The sequence below is a fragment of the Daucus carota genome, chromosome 4, assembly GCF_001625215.2.
Source record: "Daucus carota subsp. sativus chromosome 4, DH1 v3.0, whole genome shotgun sequence".
Classification (NCBI taxonomy): Eukaryota; Viridiplantae; Streptophyta; class Magnoliopsida; order Apiales; family Apiaceae; genus Daucus; species Daucus carota.
This window is the reverse complement of record NC_030384.2, coordinates 37686790-37707844: the sequence shown is the minus strand read 5'-3', so window position 1 is coordinate 37707844 and position 21055 is coordinate 37686790. Positions and strand designations below refer to the sequence as shown.

The window sequence follows — 21055 nt, the reverse complement described above, 5'->3', positions numbered from 1 at the left end:
AATACCCAAATATCCAGAATCAGATTATATCCGAATAAAATGATCTCGGACACAAATCTGTACAAACTAAAAATAATATGATCTAATACTTGAGCAGAGGTATACCCGTATTAAGGCTGAGCAAAAAATCAAAAAACAACCGAAACCGGTGAAAAACGTTAAAAACCAAGCTGAAAAAAATCGAGCCGAACCGAAACCGAAAATTTATAATCGAACCGCTGTTATGGGTTTGCCGGTTCGGTTCCGATTATTGGTTAAAACCAAACCGAAAAAATCCGAACCGAACCGACTATCTAAATAATTTAATATATACACATAAATAATTTATATGAATTTAAAAATAATTACAAATAGATAAATGTATCATATATTATAAGTTGGTCCACTATTAATTCATTTAAACTTGTAATACACTGTGCAAGTCCAACAGTTTAATATTCATTTAGACTTATAATATAATTTTAAATTCCAACGGAACAGTATGCTGTGCTACTCCATTATACAAAGAATGTGGTATTTTTTATTGTTTCCTATTCTACCATCCTGTGATGCATGTATAAAAATCAGACCGTTTATGCGGATAGTTGAACTATATCATGTTTTCTTGTAGAACTTGATAGTCATAGTTAGGTTTTAGATTTATAATAAGATTAAAGAGCTTTTATATAATAAAAATTGTCAGTTTTGTAACTGAAAGTCTGAAACCGAGCCGATTACAATTGAACAGGGACGATTCGGTCCGGTGGTTGCGGTTTTCGATTTTAATAACCGGTTGCAGTTCCGGTTTTATTCAGAAACCGAGCCGAACCAGCTCATACTCTACCCTGCCCGGTATCATCTGATCATTTTACAGCCCTACTATTATGTCCGAAAATTCAGCAAACTGTGCGTGTAGAATAGAGTCACCAAATTTGCGATATTTCAAAGAGATTCTACTCCGTGAACATAATTTCAACCCAGTTCATTTGTGTAACAAATCTCTTACTGCTGCATGGGTTGGTCTGGAGTCTTGTCTTCCATCCCAACCATAATGTCTGCATTGAAAAACTATTTTCTCCGCAAAATGCTTTGGCGGATATTAAGCACCTGTTTCTATTTCTGTCAAAGAAGAACCTAGGTTTCATACTTTAGTTTTTCATTGTATTTTGTAAGCAGGCGCATTTATAAAAGTTACACGTGCAATCATCTATATGAATATATTTTCATCTATAAACAAATTTTGAAAATTAGATGATTTTAACGTTTGTAATTTAGCTGTACTTCGTAGATACTCGAATTTCAGAATTTTTCGTAGTAAACTTAATTTCTGATACATTTGTAGTAGTTTAAGAGTGTATTTGGGTAACTAAAATAAATAAATTATTTATATTAATCTGATACGATATATTTGTAGTATAAATTTTTTGTTGGGTTAATTTTATATTCATAGATAACTTATGAAATATTAAAAAATAATACTAAAAACAAATTTTAAAAAATTAATTATTTGAGTGATAATATTGATTTTTATTAAAAAATTATAAGAACAAAATAAACTGTTTTAAAAATATTCTGCTGATTTTTGATTTTAAAAAACAGTGTTTAACTTGATTTTAATTTAAATTAATTTCTAATTTATTATATAAATAAATATTTTTTAAACCACTGTCACTTAAAACTCAGGGCATAAAGTCAATATAAACATTTAGTGACTCCAATATTACGTTATATAATTGGATAAGGTTTTTGTCACCGAACCTTAAATTGAAGAACATGCATACAAGTGTCGGAGCAGGATTTTTTTTTTTTTTTTTGACGAATACAAAATGTATTTCAATATATTGAATTTATATTATATGAATTATTATATATAATATTAAAAATTTGTGAGGTTAATTTAATTTTTACAATTTTATATATGTCCAGAATTTGAATTGAGGAGGAGTAACTTGTACCAAAAAAATCACCGACAAGAAGAAAATATTTCATACATCAAGGTTAACATGATTTGAATTCATTACATATAATATAAATTATATTGGGCTAATAAATTTTACGGGGATAAATTATCTCTTACATTTTTCTTGTATATAAAAGTTTGTCAATTGGAACCCACTCTCCCCCCTTAATAGGTCTTCCATGTACGTATATTATTCCGACTTTTAGAGGATCTTATCTGCCATAAGACATTATATTCATAGAGTTATATATCGCTTGGTTAAGTCAAGATATGAAGTTAATTAAGCTTAGAACTAGAAAGATGGAGAGAAGTTGAGGTACAAATGACAAAACTTGAAAAGGGTACAAACAACAAATGTGCAAGCAAGTAACATATATTATTAATTATAGTACTTAGAAATCGATCTAGCACCAACCACCAGATAATGTCTTGTTTACTTGATTAAGTGTTGATGTTAATGAATCAACATAACTAATATACCCACTTATTTGTGGATATATATCGGTGAGGAGAGTTCGATTTCGTGGGGTAAGAAATATTAATCAGTTAAGAAATCAAATATTTTATTCATTAAACAAAATTCTGTTAATTTTATTCGTACAATTAACCAGCCATCTGCAAAATTTTGTTAACATGGTTTTGTATCACTACGTGCTTTGACTGCCTACCAGTTTTATATAATTTATAATAAATTATCGGTTTTTCTATGGTGTGCCCAAGGGCACACACTAAGCACTAAATTTAATGAGTTTGGTGCATTCTTATTGGTCATATAATCATAAATATGGATGGCCCCCTGCATTTACACCAAACTCCACCAATCAAAATCCACTAAACCCATTAAATTTAGTGCTTAATGTGTGCCCTTGGGCACACACTAGAAAGACCCATAAATTATATGCAATCGATATTCTACGGCCCCTTTGGCTGAAGATATGAATTATGACTTAACGTGACTTATGATTTAACGTGATTTATTTGATAAACTGACAGCTTAAAATGACTGTTTGGATAATTTTGGCTTATGAATGATTTATGAGTTATTATAAATATAATAAGAAAAATAAAAGTGTTTATGAGTAACTTATGATTTATGAGTAATTTTTATTTAAAAAAAGTTCAAAAAAATTTCGCCACTTAAAAAAGTACCTGAAACTAATTTATGTCTTTAAGCTAGTTTCTGGCTTACTTCTGACTTTAAATTGACTTCTTATTTATTACACAAATAGACATTTTTCAGCTTAATAGCGGAGATAGACTTAAATCCCGGGCTTCCCAGGCAAACACCTCTAGTCAAGTCACTATGCAAGATTGCAAGTATGTGCTTGAGTTTTTTATTGTTTTTTATTAAACAAAATGATAATACGAGAAACTCTTGTAACGGAGATGTGTACAGGTGTAATAACGATCAACGAGAAAATGTCCATCATATATTAAACTTAACAACTTTGATTAAGGTCCAACTTTGTAATCATTAGTCTTAATCAGATATTCGTGTTTACCTGAGAAGAGTAAGCTACTTCGATTTCAATTTTTATATACCGGTTAGGAGGTCTCTTCTGATATCTTATTGCGTTACTGGATCATCATCATATCATATTTTTGTACATATATGTATTGCCACAGCCGATGTGGTCCTCGTGTCATAGCTATCGCGTTTGATTTTTCATTTTTTCACGTCCGGTTTGTCTTAACATATACTCCCTCTGTTTTTTTATGACGTTTTTGACTTGGCCACGAGTTGACCGGATAATAAAAATTATTATTTTCAATTGATATTTTTTTAAATTAAAATCTTGATTACATATTTTTATTCAGATAAAGAAAATTTTAAAAATAAATACTTTTAACTACCCGGTCAAAACAATTAAAAGTGTGTGCCAAAAAGTCAAAAGTCATATATTAAAAAAACAGAGAGGGTATATTTATCTAAAATAAGTTATTTCATTTTAAAGAAGGTTCATGAAAAAGAATACGTATCTTTAAAAAAAAATTAGTTTTTTGCAAGTGAAAAGTAGGACAATTATCAAATACTTATTATTAATTAAAAATATTATATAAATATATAAACTATTTCTGAAATATATTCTTAGCTTCATTAATTGTTAAGGTGAGCGAAACATGCATAATATATATTATACACCCTTACTATGTTAATAATATTTCAATTCTCGACTTCTGTAAGTTCAATTTTTTTTTTTTCTGTCAGGAGTAAGTTCAATTTTCGGAAGTGGAGTGAAAATAATACTTGACAAATAAGTATGGTATATATGTCCGTGACAAAATATATATACTGAGATAACTTGCTGGATAATTATATTATATTATATAGTAATTAATATGAGTTTTAAGGGGTCAAAATATATGTCATACTCATGCAGTAGCGTCATATGAATATGAAAAATGTTCTGATTAGATAAGCATAAACACCTTAAATATATATGATTAGTTAGTTTGACCTTAATGGCCATCATTATTGATTTTTTCTTAATTAGATTATTTGTTGCAGACTTGCGCTACTTGCTTTCCGATTTACATTATTCGCAGGTACTTTTCTTTTAACAAAATTTCTCATGCATGTGTATATAAACCTTTTATTTATATATTTTCCCATTTTCTTTGGTCAGCACGTTATAAGTACTCACTCTCTTTTGAGAGAAAAAAACTAGGGCTTGATAATTAAAAGCTAAACATAACACATGAGTTAAAACAGTTGTTATATGAATACAAGTTGAATAATTATATTCATTTGATCATGATTTAACGAGATAAAAGGATTAATCTATCCTGTGACTAAAAAATTTTTTATATAAAAATTAGCAAACACTTAATTAATTAACACATAAAATAGCATTACTTATTAATTAGGTACAGTAAGAAGGCTAAGCACACATAAAAACATAAAAAAAATTATGTAGAAAGTATCCAACTACTACTACCCACAGAACTGTTATATAACATAGGTTTAAAAGTCCACAAGTCTTGTACCTAAACAAAAACAGATTAATTCATAATAAAACAATTACATAAAAAATGATGTGGTTAAAGCTCTTAGTAAGAAAGTGTCATTGTATGTACAAGGACACAAAAGCTTGTTGTAGTTAATAAGCTCCTATTTGTCGTGTAAAACCAACTAAAGTGACTGCCCATCCATAACCCTAATAGCAACCCCAGCACCTTTCCTTGTTCCTCTTGTTTGGTGATTCTTTCCTTCTTTAAGACCTTCTTCTCTCTCCCTCCCTCTCTCTCTGTCTCGTCTCTTTTCACCTCATTAATATTAATTACATGATCAAATATAATTAAGCTCAACCGATATACACTTATTTACATGGATGATCAGACCGGTGGGGGCTCTAGTGCTGATGATGCCCCCTCTTGTCCACGTGGACACTGGAGGCCTGCTGAGGATGATAAGCTCCGGCAGCTCGTCGCGCGGTATGGGCCCCAGAACTGGAATTCTATTGCTGAGAAGTTGCAAGGAAGATCAGGTATATAGTGTTCTTCAATATTCATCTGACACTACAACAAACTGGCCTATTTACGGTGATGAAATTTATGATGATGAAATGTCATTTGATGTTCTTGATCTTTTGTTTATTAGGAACGTAGATATCTGTTACCTATCTTGCTTAAATTTTTGTATAAGTATGAAGATATGCCTATGTCAGAGTTTACTAGGCAATAAAATATGATTTCTGATAACAAACTTAACGGTCTTATGAAGTTTTAATATACCATGTTGATCTCTTCTTACTCAAGAACTAATATATGTAAATTGATAATAATGAGAGTCATGCATATGTCACACTTTAGTAAGAACCATATAGCCAGTAAAGCTGGAAACGAACTGAACTGTTCGGTAAGCTTATTTGGTTCAGATTATGTTCGAGTTCGGTAAAACTTTGTTCGAATTCAGTTCGTTTACAGCTTTACATATAAGAATCATAACTAAAAAATTAAAAAATAAAACAAATAATAATTCATGGGTTCTATGTATTTTAGTTTAATAATGTTTAGATTAAATTTGATCTGCAGGGAAGAGCTGCAGATTGAGGTGGTTTAATCAGCTAGACCCGAGAATCAACAGGAAGCCTTTTACAGAAGAGGAGGAAGAGCGGCTGCTTGCAGCTCACCGAATACACGGAAACAAATGGGCGCATATATCTAGACTGTTTCCAGGCCGAACTGATAATGCTGTCAAGAATCACTGGCATGTAATCATGGCACGAAAACAAAGAGAACAATCCAAGCTATGTGGCAAACGAAGCTGCCCCGATTTAATTAGTGCTCCTGATCATGTTCATCGTCCGAATAATAATAGCTCAAAAATTTGCTGCACCAACACTCATTTCCTGGAGTTCCAGAATTATAAGAAAATGGATTCGAGTACTTCGTGGAACTTCAGACCATCAGCTTCCAAGGATCATGCAGGTAACGCAGATAGAGGCGGCGTAAATTATTCCAGCTCAAATGAATTTTTTAGAGGCAGTGCTTCCTCAAGCACGCCTCTTTTACATCACCCCTATCATCTGAGTCCTTCGGTTAGTCGAGGTACATTATACCGCGATTTTGGTTCACGGGCAATCTCGGGTTACAAGATGCTACACTCTAAGCATGGTGATCAAGAAAGCATGAATAGGGCCATGGTGAGTCTAGGTAACAATCAGCAAGTAAGGGAAGATGAATCCATCATACAGAAGGAGATCCCCTTCATAGATTTTCTTGGTGTTGAATCTCTGAATTCTTGATGGTCGTTTATTTATTATAATTTACTACTAGCTAGTTCATACTAGTAGTGTATTATGTTGGATCAGTACATAGAAAATAGTTCCAGTTTTATGAACTGCACCATCCTGGCTCTCCTTGAAATTTTGTTTAGGTGCTATAAAATATGAAGAATGAGCTAGAGAGCAATATAACGAACATCATTTCTGCTTCTTTTTTTCTAATTTTGATCAAATAAACATACATTCGGAGTATTATATATGTATATCAGTGCTAAAATTAATATATTTAATATTTTATATATATATATATAATTATTTTATAATCGAGTTGAGTTCGAACAATTTTTTTACACTACTCAAACTTGACCGTCAAGGAGACAAACTTGAACCTTGTTTGAGGTCACGATCGACATCGCCTATAAATCGCTACAAACCACACACATTTGTGGTCTGGTCTTGTTCCGGTTGGTGGGAAAATGAACCGTTTATTTATGTAAAACAATTCTGTACGTAAATTGTACTTTAATTTAATGTGATGTTGAATTATATTGTTCGTGCGTTTAGTAAGGTGTTGGTTTACGGTATTCGTTTAGTTGTTGATTTACAATACTCGCTAGGTTATGATGTACTCGTAGCTAGCTAGTATAGTTACGAGGAGTGTTTTATAGAAGTCCCAACTGAGTTTGAATATTTTTATCACTTATTTTAGGTTATAAAATATATGGTTGTATATCATTTTTTTTCCTCCGAAATAAAATTTTAATATATACATATATATATATTTATACAGAAAAAAGATTTTAAGAAAATAATATATTAGAATATGTATTTACATTTTAAATTACATGCAGAAAATTAGAGTGACTATTATTTTGGAATAAAATGAGTAAAAAGTATCAGATTATTGAGAAAGTATTGGAATAATTACTCTAATAAAAAGTAGAATATAATAAAAAAAACATATTTTGATTAAGAATCTTTAGTTTATGGATATATTATAACAATTATTAAATGTCATATTTTTATTGACAGAGATTGTTGTCTATGTTAAACTTGAAATTTTGCTATGTAAATAATGCTAAAGAACAATCAAGCTTTCATTACTATATCATCATGTTTACACCATATCAGCTCACTATAGAATGCTTTACATAAGAACTAAAACTACTAACTAGAACTAAAGAGGAATGTAGCTATATATACAACTGATTAAACCTACTCTCTAATCCTACACATTATTTTTAAAAATAATTTTCTAAATAAATTAAACTTTTCTTCGGAAAAAATAAAAAATAACATATAAAAATATGTCTTTAACCTCTCAAATTTGGTAAAAGATATAAAACAAACTACTACATTCAAGTAAATATAAAATGGATGCCAAAACTTGTACGACTCCAGATATTCGGCGGATAATTTTTGGTCGACAATTCCTAACAACTCACAAGCGTCAAGAAATCAAAATGTGATTGTATGTTCTATAAAAAGGCCAACGGTTGTGGGCTTTATCAGGCCTTTGTAGAAATTTGGGAATGGCACACTACTCGATTGTCCAGGAAAACCTTTGCTCAAGGCCCTTCTATTGTGCTCTACCAATAGTCCAAATGTCCAATATGAAAATGCCTTTGTATTAAATAAATAATTTAAAAACAAACATGCAATTGTCTTAAAATGAGTAGCACATATAATTAGTTACAAAATTTTATATAAAATAACATAACAATTAAAATAAAATACTTTAATAAATATTATTTATGTGAATACATGATTTTATTCCGGTCAAAATTTATTACATTAATACCCTTTATTAATAAGCGAAACCACATTTCATTGGAACATCGGTACCAAAAGTACCGAAATTTGGTCACTTTCATATTGATTAGGATTTTATAGTCATTATTATATTATTATCAAAAGACTTTTATATTGAATACAATTTTATTATTAAAGACCTCGATATTCATTAGGACAGTGAAACACTACTATATTGATTAGAATTTATGAAAATATCTTTATATTGATTCTGATTTTAAATTTTATTATTGGTTAAGAATATTATACTACTATAAAAATATAATATTTATTCTATCCGCACAGTTACATCGCTAACAATTTAACTTATGAAACGGTCTATAAAATTCATATCAAAATTTGGCTATTATCATATTATTTTTTATTTAATAATTATTACTATTATCAAAAAACTTCTATATTTGACAGGATTTTGTATATCTCACTAATAAAAATATATTACCAACAAAATTATTTGTTTTAATTTTTTAAAACTCAAATAATTTAATATATGAAAAACTTTATAAATCTTTTAGCATACTTCAGAGTTCAAATAAATAAAGAGTTCATATTGATATTACTATAATATCATATCAATAGAATAATAATGTCAACAAAATTATTCGTTTTAATTTTTAAAAATCATACAATTTAATTTATGAAATAAATTTATAAAATTTCTATCATATTTCAGAATTAAAATAAACAAGATTCAATATTGATACTAAAGTACCAAAAAACTTGATCATATATTTTTTTAATAATAATAATAATTATTATTATCATTAAGTGTTTTTCAGAAGATTGCGATAAATACGAATAAGGTGGTGGTAACACTGACTTGACAAATAGAAACTCAATGAAAATGAAGTCATTGTCCATATTGCAACATATGACAAAAGAACCGAAACTCTAGACATACGTCAAATATTCATTTTAATTTTTAAAACTCATACAATTTAATTTACGAAACAAATCTATAAAATTTCTATCATATTTCAGAATTAAAATAAACAAGATTCAATATTGATACCAAAGTGCCAAAAAACTTGGTCATATATTTTTTAATGATAATAATTATTATCATTCAGTGTTTTTCAGAAGATTGCGATAAAGACGAATAAGGCGGTGGTAGCACTGACTTGACAAATAGAAACTCAAAGAAAATGAAGTGATTGTTCATATGGCAACATATAATAAAAGAACCGAAACTCTCGACATACGTCAAAATATTTGATATCTTGAATTTTTGTTCAAGATTAAAAACGCTGTAAACGAATTTATATGTGTTGATCTTGAATATTATTTTCACAATTTAAAAATCATTAAACAACATAGTAATTTCACTAAAATAAAACATACTATTAGAGTTAAGTTTCATAAAATCCGCATTTAAGCCGCAGTAAGTAACAGTCATAATCTTTTAGTTTAATCATAAATAATATCTTTAATTATTCAAATTTATATATAATTTACCATCTTCAAGTAGTTTTAAATATGTAATTATCAATTAATCATTAAAAATTTTCAACATTAACAATTATTATTTTACTTATGAGTCATATTTTAGAACATATATAATGTTTAGTGATTTGTAAAATAATTGTTTTATCTTTTAATTGCAACGATTATATTATGGAACATAACCTGTAGATGTTTCCAAATATTGTAGACTAAAAAAATTAAAATTGAAACGAGTAGATTATTTTTAAATAATTATGGACTCCAATACTCCTATTTTTTGGACTTCATAGAACGGGAACGCATATCGTTATGAAATAAATTTAAAGTAGGATCAAATTATAATATATAGAAAGTCTTATATTAAATAACAATAATATAAATATCATTTAAAAACAATAATTTAAATAGGTGTAATAAAAATATGATCATGTAATTAAAAAATATTATTGTTCCAATAAAGAACAAATTCTTAAAATATATTTAAACCCGTGCTTGGCACGGGTTATCAACTAGTATTAATTAATAAAGAAATTTGTAGCCATGAACTATTTTCTTTTAAAACAATTACTCCCGCAGGGGCAGAGTAACGTAGAGACTAGTCACTAGAGAGGTGCATCGTATTACTTCGTATCTTTTTTAAATTAACAACTTTTTATCCGATGAAATATGCAAGTCACCTCCTTCTAAAAGGTGTTAGGTAAAGATGCATGAGAAATAATAAATATTCAAAATAAACACTTATTTTAATTACTTAAATTTATATAAACAAGAACTTTCCTCGCACATAACATACCAAATTACCAATGAGTGATTATAAAAGTTATTTATTATATTTTAATATGTGTAAATATCCTGACAAAAAATAGCCATATTTTTGACAAGAACGTGAAGGTACTTGCTAGGCACATGAATAATAATTTTGATCTGCTGGATAAGAAGGGACCTGTTAAAAACACACAGATTCCTGTCCGTTGGATAAATATCCAGACCCCTGGATATTCATCCAACTGCGAGGAACCTGTATGTTTTTTAACGGTCCCCAGCATACATATATTAGGACCTGGACCTGGACCCGGATAAGAAAACAGGATGAAGTAGATTCAATACAAAGAGGATCAGATTCAAACATAAAAATCATTGCAAGAGCAGATTCAAAGCAACATTAGCAGGCCGATCTTCTTCGATTCGAAACGGAGGACGAATGAGCCGTGTTGATCACCACATGACCCGTGCCGCGAGTCACAGCCTGGCGACGAAGTGCACAATTGAGGTCCAGATCAAACTTGCAGGTGGAGCAGTGAAAATGGAAGGCACTTCCCTGGTCACCGCAAGCATCACAAACGAACTCACCGATTTCATAGGGAGATTGCGTAACCAGGGTCAGATGGTGGGCCGGGTGAGATGGATGTTTGATGGTTCTTGACAAGCTGTAGCAAGATTGGTGAAGATAGAAGCTGCATTCTGAGTTGGTGCAGCTCACAACATAGCCTGAAATGTACTGCTCACAGCCTGAGCAAACTATTTCATCTCCTTCGTCTACTTCCGCGAGATGCAGAACGTGGGGATGGCTAAAATGCTTCATCTCTCCGAACCTTCTCTCCCTGTTAAGTGTTGTCTATGAAGTTTGTTAGCTTTTTATAAAAAAGGAATAAGGGCAAGGCAATTCGGAACTCGGGAGCCTTGTGTACTGAGCAAATTGATTATTATTGTTTCAGCAACTTGTTTGGTAAGATGCCATCTGAAAATTATTTGTGCTAGTTTAACAGCATTTAAGCAGTCCTTTGGAATGAGTTTAAACTACAAATAACGTGGCTTTCATACCTCCCTTGCTATGATTGGTTAGATTTGTTGACTTCATAGTTATTTTAACACTAGCTGAAATTGTCAACTATGGTTTCTTAACAGATTTCAGTACTATGGGGCATATGCAGGGACAGTGGGGGGCACGATTGGTACCTGCAATCGGGTAGATACCAATTAGTGGTATTCTGATTCTAGACTGTCATATGAAGCATCTTTCTTTTCGATTCTTCTTCAGCTTCTCTGTTTTCAGTTTCGACTCTGCAAACATCCTAAGCCTTGTAGGAAGATCGTACGTAGGAGGCTTAAGCATTAGTCATCTTCGGTTTTGAACATTTAAGTGATTATTTACTTATGAATTTTCCATTTCAATACATTTATACTCTGCACCAGGGTTTATCAGATAGAGTTATGCATTGGAAAATTACAAAAAAATTCGTCTGAACTGAAAAGTTAGCTCCATGAGCATGAGGCTGACAAACATTATTAATTTCATCATCATACAAAACTACATACTGTTGGTCACAGCTGTGCCATATAATTTCAGGTGCGACAGATTTTGGTGCCACACGACTTAACTTCTATCTTGGCTGGCTTTCCTATATTCACTCCCAAGCTTCTGCTCATCATTGCCAGACTTATGATCGCAACCAGCCAACCCCATCTCCGTTGATTTATCTGTAGTTGAGTTCTTCGTCTTTCCTTTGTCTTTGTAATAAATAGCATACAGTATCAGCTGCGCTATTCCTAGGAGGCCTCCAACGCCATTTGGAACCTGCAACACCATAACTTTATGTATAAATTTTAATGAATTTTGAGGTAGTGCAACGAATGAGGGTAAGTAAATAATATAGATTTTATTCATACAATCGAAGAAGGAGAAACTATAAATTATAGATCTTACAGAAAGAAAAAGATCTTTCCCCAGCAGCCCGAAAATGAACCAAGAAGTACCACAGAGGAAACTAAACAGTGACAGGAAGAATGGCATGTACTCCACACTTCGTGTTCTAATAACCAATCTCTGCACGTTTTCAAAGATATGGTATCAATTCATCTTTGCGACAGAAAAATGTTAAAATTTCTTTCTGAGCACAAAGTAGTTGTAAATAAATTTGGCCTGCAACTCGCAGTGAGCCATCTATAAATTTGTACCAGCAAGAGTTCTGAACAACATAGCATTATTCAGTAATTCAGAGACTAGCAAGTTTAACTATACAAATTTGAGTGGATTCCAGTCTAGTGATAACATAAGAACATATCTTACCATAACTGATAATGGAGAACCATACATTATGACAGAAAAAATTCCAGCAGCTAAACCACAGAAAATCTTTCTATTCTGGTGGTGGAGAGCAAAGACGGAGATGAGGGCAATTGTGGAGAACAGGGCTAGAACAAAGGCGAGGATTCCAAGAATTTTTAGCTTCTCTTTCTTGGGCGCATATATGATGAATATGAGCACATATATAGCTTCAATGCTTGCTCCAGTGCCATTAAGTGTCACAACTAGTATGTTGTTCGGTGATACAAAAGGCATTCCATACCTATTCAAGTGATACTTCTTTAGTACACAAGGTACAGAGTATATCAAGGCAAATAACTTCACTATAGTGACAAGTGAAAATGAATTATACGCGTCCATCAACTAAAACTAACAGGGTACTCTTATATAATCTGCTACTTCAAGGCTACGTAAAGATGATTGATGTAGAAGAAAGAAACGTTAGTTGCAGCATGATCAAAGTGTAACTGCATATATACAAAGGTATAGAACTTCAACATGTGCTTTCTTGTAATAGCAGATGGTGACCCTTTCTTAACTCTTAACTATATCTAAGTGCAGCAAAATACTCATATATAGAACTAAGAAGTAGTCTTACCAGCCTGAAAGGGCGCAATTGAGCATGGTCATTAAGTAGGGTATCCCGGAAAATTCCTCAGTAGATTTGTTTAATATGATCCTCTTAAAAGTAATCCTGTGATATATACACACACTTTTCACAAAAGGCAAAACTTCAACGGATTGCTACTTGTTCTGCAACATATATTATTATTGCAAATATACAAGCATAATATGTTGCTGAACATGAACAGAAGTATATAAAAAGTATAACTGTGAAGTACTTAAGGTTGTGAGATTTTAATATACATTGATAATTCTCAGTAAATGGATGCTTACGTTGGTGCAAGAAATAGGAACAAACCAATTAAATCCCCTGTTACAAGAAAATAAAAACACAAAAGCACCATTAGTCAATTACTGACAAATTTCCAAGAAGCTTAATTATGTAACTGCAAGGTTCTTCTAATTCTCTATATAAGAGAGAAGTAAGCATGACGAAAAGGTTGAAAACTATAATATCAGAAGAGATTAGAAGATGAAACACACCAAAAATCCCAAAAAATGAGTGCAGGGCTTTTGTCATTTTTTTTTTTTGAATCCTTGAACTCCGAGGTTAGTGAAAATATTGTAGTTGTCCGGAGATTATAATCCCTTCAAACAAACACGGCCTCAGAGAACTGTAACTACATATGATATACTGAGCCACTGAGGTCAGAGTACCAAGGCAAGCAGGGAGCAGAAGCTTAAATAGAACACTGGTGAAACTAATACAGATATACAAATTTTTAGCCCACATTTAGGTGCGAGATATTATGTACTTGGGTAAATTCTTTATATTTATTTTTAATAATATTATTGTTATAGATTTGTTTTTCTGGGGCACCACAGACCTGTCCGTCCAAAAAGTACTCTTCTCTCTTTGCATGCAAACAGCTAAGAAAAGTGCTCATGTGTATTTACAAACATGTGATTGTTTCTCTTTTATTGCTAAAATCTATTTTCGACCGAAACATGCTCCTATACATGTTTGATTGCGAGCACAAATTTTTTATGATGAGATTCGAAAAAGAGGTCAGGTTTACGAGAGACTTGAGCATATCGTCTTAATTTATGATGTAATAAATGGAACGACAAATGAACGAGACTTTGAACAATTGTTTCAGATCGTATTATTCCATTACTTCCAAATTCTTTCACCGACCAAACACAACAAATATACGTCATCTCAAATGGGATATTAGGAAGCAGATCACGTCAATGTTCAAAGTTTGTGTTGCACACATGGTTCAAAATTAGGTTTGGGGTTTTTGTCCAAACTAAAATAAATATTGGTAGTTTTCTCATCAGTTCTGAATTATTTGCTTTGATTCCTAACTAGCCTTATTTGAGGCAGCATTTGAAAAGGCCAAGATTTCATATTGGTGAATTGTTACAGTGCAGTACTTGAGTTGGATACATCCAACTCTTACTAAAGTTTAGGCAGATGGCAATCCGAACCCTATTGTTTGGAAGCCGATGTTTATAGTACAAAATAAAGTTAGCCAGAGCCTAGATTATACCTAAACTTTAATTTGCTTTCGAGGTTTTGTATGAATTGTGATTGTCTGGATCTCCTTCTCTTTTGATGTGTATTTGTGCCGCTTCAAAGAATAGACTATACAAGACAGCAAAGACAGCAGTCTACCATGTCGAAAGTTGTGAGTTTGATTTTTCGACCACCCTACATCTTTTCTGCTATTTTAGATATCGCGCATAATGCAGAGTCGGGAGAGGGTAAGATGTATAACAATTCATGCTCCAGAGTTATTTGAAGACCAGTAGAGAGACGAGAGTGAACCATATTCTACTTAGTTTTGTTGTAAGATTTGAAGTTCGGAATGAGTATAGAAGGAAGATAAATGTGTGAAACAAAATTTATTTATAAAAGAAGCCTTTGATGCTGGGGAACTGGCAAAACTCTGTTCACCGTCGCCTCGGAAAATGGCAAATGTTAAAAGAATTAATGGCGTACATATGGCTTGAGGTTATGGAGTATTGGGGAGCACTGAGCACAAGCATGCAGTTACTAATTATGCTAATCTAGAGTATTTATTTATCCATTTGGTTTAAATTGAGTCGCATCAGATCAGAAACCTGTATAGAGCATTCTCATTGGGCACCCAATCCTCAACCTCAAAAACTTACTTAAAAATAGTAATTTCTCAAAATATTTAACAAATTTTCAAAAGTTTCTTCCGATCTATTCCCCGTATTCAATCCCTCTTCTCATTCTTTTTACTAAACCTTGTTCACTTTTATTTATAATTTCAATTTTTATTTTTTATATTTTTATATATTTATATGTTTCATTATTTTTATTATATTTAACATTTTTCAAATAATTTTAATTTTTTTAAAAAAATATCATTTTTAATATTGAAATTTTAACTCAATAATTTGTAGGGTGCATTTCGATCAAAATTAACAAATTTCTTTAAAATATAGGGATGGGGTTGGATTTGGGGATGGAATGTGAATACTCTAAGAGCATTCACATCCCCTCCCCAATCCCTATCCCTATAAATTTACTAAAAATAGTAAGTCTTCAAAAATTACTCTAAAATTTATTTGCTCTTGAAATGATTTCCATCTCATCCCCCATCTCTCATCCTCATGTTCCTTTTACTTGCTTCTTTTCATTATTTTATTTAAAAAAGCAGCCATGTGTACATGTAATATGAGATGCGGGCGGTACAGTATGCCCCCATATATGAGGATCCAATTTTCAACCGCATAATTATTCCTCATTTTGGGGTTTCGGAGCACTGCTTTTGCACAAATTAATACAAATATCCTTAAATAATGAGGATAGGGTGCAAATAAAGAACCGGATGTGAATGCTCTAAGAGCATCTCCAACGGCGTTGACTATAATCGTTGGCTAAATTGGACCTGTAAGACATTATGTAAAATTTGCTGAACCTGTAAGACATTTTGCTTCAATGGTACTGGGTATATTGGTTGGTTATAATTTAAAAATAGTATGTTATTAATATTTTAAATTGTTAAAATAGAATATATCAGTTCAATATGGTAATAAATGATGTACAATCTTCCTACAGATTTTCTTACATAGAGGTTCGACAAATTTAACCATCCATGCGAGGTTGGCTAAATTTATAGACAGCAGCTGAGCATGATTGGAGTAGTGTTTTTGGAGCTGTTGGCTAAATTTTTTTATTTTAAGTATGTCAACTCATCTTTTAACCAAGAGTTTTAGATGATTGGAGATGCTCTGACAGCTACAATTCAGCTTTTCGCTAATTCGTTTCGGAGCCTGCATTGATTATACTAGCTTATGACCGTGTTTAAGATAGTTTTATAAATATTTTAAATGTTAATGGTAAGGATTATTAGAATTAGTATATTGCAAGAGTTGCTAAAAATTAATCTCGACCAGAATTAATCACTGATGATTTCTAAAGAGATAAAAATAAATATTCAATACCAATAATTATAAGTTGTCTTGCAGCCTTTAATAAAATTTGAACTTTATAATTATTTTAGATGTTTAATAGGCAAATGTTATATGTGATACTTGTAATTCTAGCTATAGTTTAACATAGAAAATTACGTTTTAGTTTTAGTTTTGACCATAATCTCATATGATCCATATTTATCATATTGTATATTATTATCTTTAGATGTTTTGCCAAAGTCGTAATAGTTGGAGGTGGCTTATCATCGTTACATTACAAAATCTTAACAAATATAGAAGTTTTTTTTATAATTATATAATAATAATTATAAAATCCCAATCAATATGAAATTTTTTTCATAATAATATAATAATAATCATAAAATCTCAACCAATATGAAAATCTTTTCATAATAGTATAATAATAATTATTATTATTATAAAATCATAACCGATATGGAAGTCTTGTCAAAATAATATAATGATATTTATAAAGTCCAAACCAATATGAAAAGTTTTTCGTAATAGTATAATAATAATTATAAAATCTTAATTAATATGGGTTTTTATTGGATTTTTTATGATAATATAATGTTTTTGCTTGTATTATTAAATAAAAAGATTATATTATGATAATAAAATTTTGATATTTTATTATTTGGTGCTTTTGATGTTTCACTAAAACTCGAAAATATGAGATCATCTCATTTTGAAATCACACCAAATCTGACAAAAAATTTAAAACCAAATAAAATATGATATCGGACGTGAATACTCAAATACTCGTTCATAATAATTTTGATCCTATCCGAATATTTGGAAACGAAAAGGTAAATCGTAACGGAAACAGTTTCAAGTGAGAAACGTGCGGACACTTATTTACGTGGCATGTTCTGAGGCATTCCACCTGTCTTGCATTTGTCAGGAAAGCTTAGGCGGTGGTTCTAGGAAGCAGAGGAAATTACACATTGTATGTCAGATGTATGCATATAAATATTTACCCTTTTTTCTTCACTCCGCCAAACACACCATCAGATCTTCTTGTGCACCCAAAATACACAACTACTCCAAAATGTCTAGCACGGCTGGTCAGGTCATTCGTTGCAAGGGTAACATTTTTTACCTGATCGAAAATTTAAATACGCACGCACACATGGTATAAAAAGTCTTCATCATGGTTATTTTGTATTTGGAGTATGATCATTATAGTGTGTACAGTAAATTAATCTAACCGTGTTTTATATATGTATAATTTACATATTTAATTGGTTAATTAGATCACGTGTGGCCGTGTAGGGTTTAAGATTTTTGATTGCATTCGATTTTTTATAAATTGGAGAAATGACTGTGCTTTTAATCAATTTGTTAAATATTTGTTAATGGTTTTGATCAGCTCGTGTTGTACATTTAATAAAGATTGTAGACATTGGGATTGTTGTGTGGTGATTTATGTGAATTTTGCATTTTTTCATATAGCTGCTGTGGCATGGGAAGCAGAGAAACCGTTGGTGATAGATGATGTTGAAGTTGCACCACCACAGAAAATGGAAGTTCGTGTTAAGATTCATTTCACCTCCCTCTGCCATACTGATGTTTACTTCTGGGAGGCTAAGGTATCAATCTAATTACCTTGTTTATTACTCCCTTGTACATTAGAAGTTATGTTAGTCAGAGCCTTCATTTTATTTTCTTCCCATATCGGACACTCGACACTCTTGACGACACTCTCTGAGAACACTCGGACTTGGTCACTTACTTTATGCCAAAAATATGTGTACTCATTTCAAATGTTACTGAGTCCAATACTTGTACACCTATCCATGATGTTGGACATTTGTAGTCGAGATCTGAGTAACATAGCATTATAGTCATTGATTGTATGTGTATTTATGTGTTAAAGAGGCCAGACCTCTTTTCTCTGTTCCGTATTGATTCTAATTGTTTTTTGTCACAGGGGCAAAATCCTCTGTTCCCTCGCATATTAGGTCATGAAGCTGGAGGGTAAGTTGAATTTGTTACGGGAACAAGTTAATTCTTGAGATAGGTGACTAAGTTAATTTGTACTGATTTGTGTTCTTGTGTAGAATTGTAGAGAGTGTAGGTGAAGGTGTAAAGGAATTAAAACCCGGGGACAAAGTTCTCACGATATTCACCGGGGAATGTGGGGAGTGCCGCCACTGTAAATCAGCTGAGAGCAATATGTGTGATCTTCTAAGGATCAACACGGAAAGGGGTGCGATGATAAGTGATGGCAAGCCAAGATTCTCAAAAGATGGCAAGCCAATATATCACTTTCTTGGAACTTCCACCTTCAGCCAGTACACTGTTCTTCATGCTGGTTGTGTGGCGAAGATCAATCCTGAAGCTCCACTTGACAAAGTGTGTGTTCTAAGCTGTGGTATATCCACAGGTATAAAAGTTTTTAAGTTCATTGCTTTAACATCTGGATGGTAAGTGTCTCTCGTGACTCAACGTGACTTTCCTTATATTTTTTTTATCTTTCGAATTCTGTATAGGAATGGGAGCGACACTGAATGTTGCAAAACCAACAAAGGGTTCTACTGTTGCTGTATTTGGATTAGGGACTGTGGGCCTTGCTGTGAGTGAGATCGTTATTTTCATTGTTTCTTTCAATATGATTGAGAATTTTTAAGGAGCAAGAAAATGTCGAGCAAATATAATTTACTTCTATTATCTATATATTGTCTTAAACACTAGGCTGCTGAAGGTGCTCGGATTGCTGGTGCATCCAGGATTATTGGTATTGATATGAACCCAAATAGATTCAAGGAGGGTGAGTAAACTGAATTTTTTTCCAAAAGTATATATTGGTAAATCTACTTCCTGTGTAACTATGTAAGAAAACTTGCAAACGAGATATCAGTTTTATGGTTTATAATAATATCAAGATTTTTTTATCCTTGTATTATGCTGATGTTTGTGCTATCAACAGCAACCAAATTTGGTGTTACTGAGTTTGTGAACCCGAAAGATCACAATAAGCCGGTCCAAGAGGTTCGTTACAAGATGTTCTTGACCTCAGCTATACTTGCAACATGAGAATGAATATTATTATTAGTTACTTTTTTTTATTACACAGCTCAGTATCTTTAGATTTGGAGACTGTTTTTTTTTTTTTGAAAGTTGTACTGATTGGCATTTTAATTCATTTTTCCTGTGCCAGGTATTAGCTGAGATGACGGATGGGGGAGTAGACCGGTGCATTGAGTGTACAGGAAATGTTGGAGCGATGATCTCTGCCTTTGAATGCGTGCACGATGTAAGTGTGTCACCGATTAATCCTAAGATTCGTCACAGAAATTTGAACTGGATCCTGAATATGAATATATGGGTACGTTCTTCGCAGGGTTGGGGTGTTGCTGTTCTTGTTGGCGTCCCAAACAAAGATGATTCATTCAAGACCAACCCCATCAACTTATTAAACGAGAGGACTCTCAAGGGAACTTTCTTCGGCAACTACAAGCCCCGCACTGACATCCCGGGCGTCGTGGAGAAATACATGAACAAGGTATAATATGCATTACTCGACTTCTGCAGATTACATAGGATGCTTGTCAGTTATCAATGTTCTTTCTCATTCAAAATCCAATTGATCCATAAATTGTGAATCTGATTTCTACTATACTAAAAAGAATGCCATATTTTCACAATGCAGGAGATGGAAGTGGAGAAATTCATCACACATAAGGTGAACTTGTCGGATATCAACAAAGCATTCGACTACATGATCAGGGGGGAAAGTCTGCGCTGCATCATCGACATGGGTGCTTAGGCGAAGCCTATATTTTGGAAGCATAAATATTCTGCAATCAGTGAAACATGCGCGAATTTGATAAAAATTATCAAATAAGTGTTGTATATAAATAAAAGATTTGTCAAGGGGTTGCCACTTAATACTGAGTATTGGTGTTTTGACATTGTATTGCAGAGTTTGGTTGTTTTGTTTACCTCATTTTTGCATGCATCTTCTTTCTTTTCATTTGACTGGCGTGTTAAGTTTCTAGTTTGGTT

The 21055-nt window shown here is 32.0% G+C and overlaps 3 protein-coding genes and 1 long non-coding RNA gene across 4 annotated transcripts; 3 read left to right on the top strand and 1 right to left on the bottom strand.

The window, feature by feature from the left end:
* The first annotated feature begins 5028 nt into the window (after positions 1-5028).
* Positions 5029-6918, top strand: LOC108218084 (transcription factor CSA). Its single transcript, XM_017391007.2, has 2 exons — positions 5029-5427; positions 5975-6918. Exons 1-2 carry the CDS (start codon positions 5268-5270, stop codon positions 6685-6687), a joined length of 873 nt encoding a protein of 290 aa, XP_017246496.1. The 5' UTR covers positions 5029-5267; the 3' UTR covers positions 6688-6918.
* Positions 6919-10798: 3880 nt separating this feature from the next.
* On the top strand, positions 10799-12496 carry LOC135151927 (uncharacterized). Its single transcript, XR_010290894.1, has 2 exons — positions 10799-11647; positions 12269-12496. It is a non-coding gene; the product is annotated as an uncharacterized LOC135151927 (long non-coding RNA).
* LOC108216705 (bidirectional sugar transporter SWEET1) lies at positions 12138-14333 on the bottom strand. The gene is made up of 6 exons (XM_017389538.2): positions 14114-14333; positions 13904-13940; positions 13605-13700; positions 12989-13268; positions 12626-12745; positions 12138-12496 (listed from the first exon to the last, which is right to left on the bottom strand). The coding sequence occupies exons 1-6, from the start codon at positions 14148-14150 to the stop codon at positions 12296-12298; spliced, it is 771 nt and encodes a 256-aa protein (XP_017245027.1). The 5' UTR covers positions 14151-14333; the 3' UTR covers positions 12138-12295.
* A 3621-nt stretch (positions 14334-17954) lies between these two features.
* On the top strand, positions 17955-21026 carry LOC108217676 (alcohol dehydrogenase 1). The gene is made up of 10 exons (XM_017390551.2): positions 17955-18132; positions 18500-18636; positions 18978-19024; positions 19108-19433; positions 19540-19622; positions 19742-19817; positions 19977-20038; positions 20208-20303; positions 20391-20552; positions 20700-21026. The coding sequence occupies exons 1-10, from the start codon at positions 18003-18005 to the stop codon at positions 20814-20816; spliced, it is 1236 nt and encodes a 411-aa protein (XP_017246040.1). The 5' UTR covers positions 17955-18002; the 3' UTR covers positions 20817-21026.
* Positions 21027-21055: the final 29 nt, after the last annotated feature.